The 5,000-nt window shown below is 33.3% G+C and overlaps 1 protein-coding gene across 8 annotated transcripts in view; it reads right to left on the bottom strand.

The window, feature by feature from the left end:
- LOC113813795 (sodium/potassium/calcium exchanger Nckx30C) overlaps positions 1-5,000 on the bottom strand; it is a 440,400-nt gene that overhangs the window by 1,588 nt on the left and 433,812 nt on the right. For all 8 annotated transcript variants that reach the window (XM_070113274.1, XM_070113272.1, XM_070113278.1 and 5 more), the window contains 4 exons: positions 4,586-4,701; positions 3,401-3,537; positions 625-728; positions 1-428 (listed from right to left, as the gene is read on the bottom strand). The exon at positions 1-428 is cut by the window's left edge and continues 1,588 nt beyond it. In XM_070113274.1, the coding sequence (XP_069969375.1) occupies positions 250-428; positions 625-728; positions 3,401-3,537; positions 4,586-4,701 (536 nt within the window). In that variant the 3' untranslated portion in view covers positions 1-249. The remainder of the gene's footprint in view (positions 429-624; positions 729-3,400; positions 3,538-4,585; positions 4,702-5,000) is intronic.

Genomic DNA, 5,000 nt, shown 5'->3' with positions numbered 1-5,000 from the left:
TATATATATTGACATATATGTATGTATACACATAAACATATACATATATATATATATATACATGCATATATATATATATATATATATATATATATATATATATATATATATATATATATATATATATATATATATATATATATATATATATATATATATATGTACATCTATATACACATATATTTATACACAAACAAACACGCACACAAATGCACTCGCACAGTGGTAGAAAATTTGGCCCCAGGCATCTCAGATTATGCATGCGATGACATCATACTCAAAGCTGAGAGAGACTCCAACAAATACAAAGTAGAGGAAGAACATTGCAAAGCCAAGACCTTTGGCCATCTTCCACCTGGAACAAGCAATGGAGATAATGACAAACATGAGCATGGTGAAGAGCAGCAGAATGGAGCATGCCATGCCCTCTGAAAGAGAAAAAAGAAAAAATTCTGATTAGAGTCTTTTATTTCCTCTACCAAATATTAAAATTTCTATTAAAATGTCAAAGCTCTACTTAGAAGTCTCCTTTGCCACTTGAATTGCTATTGTCCCTTAACTCAAGGTTCCATTATACTCATATGACAAACAAGATGAAATCCAAACAACAAATTGCATTCATACCTGAGTTTACATAAATGGGATCCACTGACCAGGGGTTTGGCCTTTCATTCGCATAATTTTGGATCACTTGAACTAAGGCATACAACAGCCATGGGATAGGCAGGCTGAAAATAGAAGAAAGATTATGGAATTTTGTTACACAATTCTTTAAACTTCAAAACATTTCTTAAAATAAAGAACTACCTGTCTCAAATGCTCAGAAACTTGTTAGCCAATGTCATGTGCTATAACACTACATCTTTAGTCTGGGCCTATAAGAGGCCCATGAGAAATTTTCTGCAACATTGCCTGTAGCTTACTGGAAAAAAGATGTGACTAGAAAGAAAAGTTTCAAAAAAACATTGCACCTTCATGGTTTCTGCATGTCTGTTAGTTCAGCTAAGCAATTACAAATCTACCTTTTCCTTTAGTGTATGTACTTGAACATCATTTATTTTCAATATAAAAATTGTGACATGGGAAACCTGAATCATGTTTTGAAATATTTGTACTTTATATTGCTAGATAATTTCGGAATTTCTCATCTCAGTTTTTTTTAGGATATACTGTTGTATCAAGTTCAAAGTCCTGCAGTCAGCAAGATACACAGATTTACTTTTATCTCCTTATCATCACTTTAGATTAAAACCTAAGGACTTACAATGCCAGATTTCACAATGACACAGTGTCACATGTTCTTTAACATCTTATTGGAATTATCCTTGGTTTCCATACGACTTAATGGTAATTATTCCCTCATTTACTAATATTAATATATCGACATTCAATTCTCATGCACGTAGTGCTTGCATAAAATTACTGACACACCCAGCAAAGATTCCTGAATATTACCAGATAATTTTAATAAAATACAATAAGGCCTTAAGTCCATTTATAGTTCTGCCTCAAACTTTAAAAAAAAAAAAAAAATCTCTAGATGCCCTGGCATCCATACAAATACCTTTAGGTGACTAAAAATCAAAAGAAAATGCTCTTGTAATAAGTGAAGCCATTCAGATTTTTTTGTTGGCAGAGACCCTGGTATCATTGCAAATCATACCAGACTGTTATACCTATCAAAATATGGACAAAATTAGAATACTACTCTCTACATCTTTATCCATTTAAGGAATCCAAGTTAGTCTTTCTACAAATTGTGCAGAATGAAGATGTAAGGATAATTCTCAGTGCCCCTATAATACAAAGGATTCTAAACATGACTCAATTTATCCTCTGTGTTTGAAAGAATAGCATACATTGCTATCTCATTTGGTAATATTATACTCATCTTCCAGAATATGTGTGTCAAAAAGTATATAAAACAGTGTAGTAAAATTAACTAAGGTAACTTTCTTACTATTCCTTAGTAAGGGGCTGGGCAACAAGTAATGTCCATATGCATATAACAAAACTGAATATAACCATAAGTAAGGCTCCACATGGTTACTCTCTACCACTAAGAAAAAGATTCTGTCCCCCTCCTTTTACATAAGCACTTTGCCCTTAAAACCATCCTTGAACATCTTACATTTTGAATAATGTATATGAAAGCTGCACTGATGGATTCCTTCTCTCTCAGATCAAAGTAGAATGTGCTATGTTGTGTAATAAGACAATATATTGAAGAGTTCCTGGCTCTGTAACTCAACATAATCTGGCCTGGTGGAGAGAATTCCAGCTACAGAATTCTAAGGGAACCATAGCTTGGGAGTTACTTTCTGCAATGCACAGAATGCTTTCCAAGCCATGGACACACACATAAAGGTGCTGCAAATATTGGACATGATATTAGAACGAATGCATATTGTATAGAAGAACCAGCATATGTTATATTTCTTGTGTGGGAATCCTTGAGCTTGAAAAATGACGTGCAAATATATTAGACTTTGCATATCATCTTAATAGAATCTCACCATCATATCTGTAAGAACTTAGTCAATCTGATAAATCATGAAAATTATGAAAGCTACAGCATTAAGCATTATAATGAGTTTCCACATGATGAGAGAGACTGTGAGATGTGACCATGGGATTGGATTCGGTTTGTACTGGCAATAATAGGTAGACTATACAGTGAAGAATATAAACAAACGCTTTCATGCTGTATCTCACAAGCACTATGTAATACAACCTTTCAGGATTCCTGAGTGTAATAAAAGGTCTGTGATTTTTAATTCCATCTGAAGTACTGGCAGAAAAATATTTGTTATCTAGTATTACATTACAATGTCTAACACAACTAATAATTGTGTCAAAGCTTACCTACACTTGTGCATTTAGCCCAATGGTAAATAAAGGAGTATTTAAATAAAAAAATGTTGGAATATAACTATACTGATTTTGGGAGAGAGAACACCTTACAGGTAAATAAGAGCAAAAGATACAATTATAAACTCTAACACAGAAATGACTTGCTTGATGTAATTTGCCTCAAAATAAGGTCATCCTATAAAAGCTTAAAATTTGAATAATAAGGAAACTAAAACAGTATCTTGTCCTTTGTTATCTGTATAATCCTATAACTAATAAACTCTGGCCTACTTGAAAAAAAGTCACTCCACAAAACGGGACAACCGCATTTACCACAAGTGCAAGCGCGCGCACACACACGCACACGCACACACACACACACACACACACACACACACACACACACACACACACACACACACACACACACACACACACACACACACACACACACACACACACACACACACACACACACACACACATACACCATACCCTACCAAGGCACACCCAACCAACAAACAAACACCCCCCAAAAAAACCTTACCCGCAAGTCACATCAAAGAGGTTACTGCCTACAGAAGAGGACACTGCCATATCCCCAAAGCCCTTCCTGGCCACGATGACAGAGGTGATCAGGTCTGGGACGGAGGTACCTGCAGCCAGGACTGTGAGGCCCATTACCTGCAAGACAAGACAGGTAAGTGAGTGGGACGTTAGATTAGATTGGGTCAGGTTATTGGTTGCTATTGTTATAACTATTATCATCTTTATCATTATGATGATTATTATCATTATCATTATGATGATTATTATCATTATCATTATGATGATTATTATCATTATCATTATGATGATTATTATCATTATCATTATGATTATTATCATTACAATAATGATGATTATTATCATTATCATTATGATGATTATTATCATTATCATTCCTATTATCATTATTATTATTATTATGATCATTACCATTATCATTATCATTACCATTATTTTTATCATTATCACCATTATTATTATCATTATCACCATTACTATTATCATTATTATTACTATAATCATTATCATTATCAATATCATAATTATAACTATTGTTATCATCAACACCATCTTCATCATAAAAAAGGGAAACTACACATAGAAAGATGTGTGTGTGTGTGTGTGTGTGTGTGTGTGTGTGTGTGTGTGTCTGTGTGTGTGTGTGTGTGTGTGTGTGTGTGTGTGTGTGTGTGTGTGTGTGTGTGTGTGTGTGTGTGTGTGTGTGTGTGTGTGTGTGTGTGTGTGTGTGTGTGTGTGTGAGTGTGTGTGTGTGTGTGTGTGCACGTGTTTCTATATATATATATATATGTATATATACATATATTTACATATATACATATATTTACATATATTTACATATATTTACATATATTTACATATATATATATATATATATATATATATATATATATATATATATATATATATATATATATATATATATATATATAGATATACAGACATATATTTACATATATATATATACACACACACACACACACACACACATATATATATATATATATATATATATATATATATATATATATATATATACATATATATATATATATATATATATATATATATATATATATATATATATATATATATATATATACAGAGACAGACAGACAGACAGCCCCACCCTTCCACCCAAGAGCAACACTTCTCCCCCACAGACCTCAGGGGGAATGGAGATAGCCTCGCCAACCAGCCCCGCCCACCACACCATCAGGTACGAGAAGAAGGCGATCCAGATGATGCTGCCGATGAAGGTCACGAAGAAGAATTTTTTCCCTGGAGGAAGAATGAGGTCGATGAGGTTGAGGGAAAATAAGAGGCGCGTGGATAAATAAATGGAAAGAATGGCTAGGGGGAAAGAAGAGGTGGGGAAACATACACTAAAATATACGCAAATGTCATATAATCCAGTCTCTTCTTTTGCCTGATAACTCTCATGAGAAACCATTAGAGATCATATAGTTCTTAAAACAACATGCCAATTCTGTCATAGTTTTAATAGGTGCCCATCCATAGTGAAAGTGTATTGACAACTCATTCATAATGGACTTTGTATGAACAATTCATTCATATTA

The sequence above is a fragment of the Penaeus vannamei genome, chromosome 34, assembly GCF_042767895.1.
Source record: "Penaeus vannamei isolate JL-2024 chromosome 34, ASM4276789v1, whole genome shotgun sequence".
Classification (NCBI taxonomy): Eukaryota; Metazoa; Arthropoda; class Malacostraca; order Decapoda; family Penaeidae; genus Penaeus; species Penaeus vannamei.
Note: the sequence above shows the minus strand (reverse complement) of the source record. Positions and strands in the feature narration are given on the sequence as shown.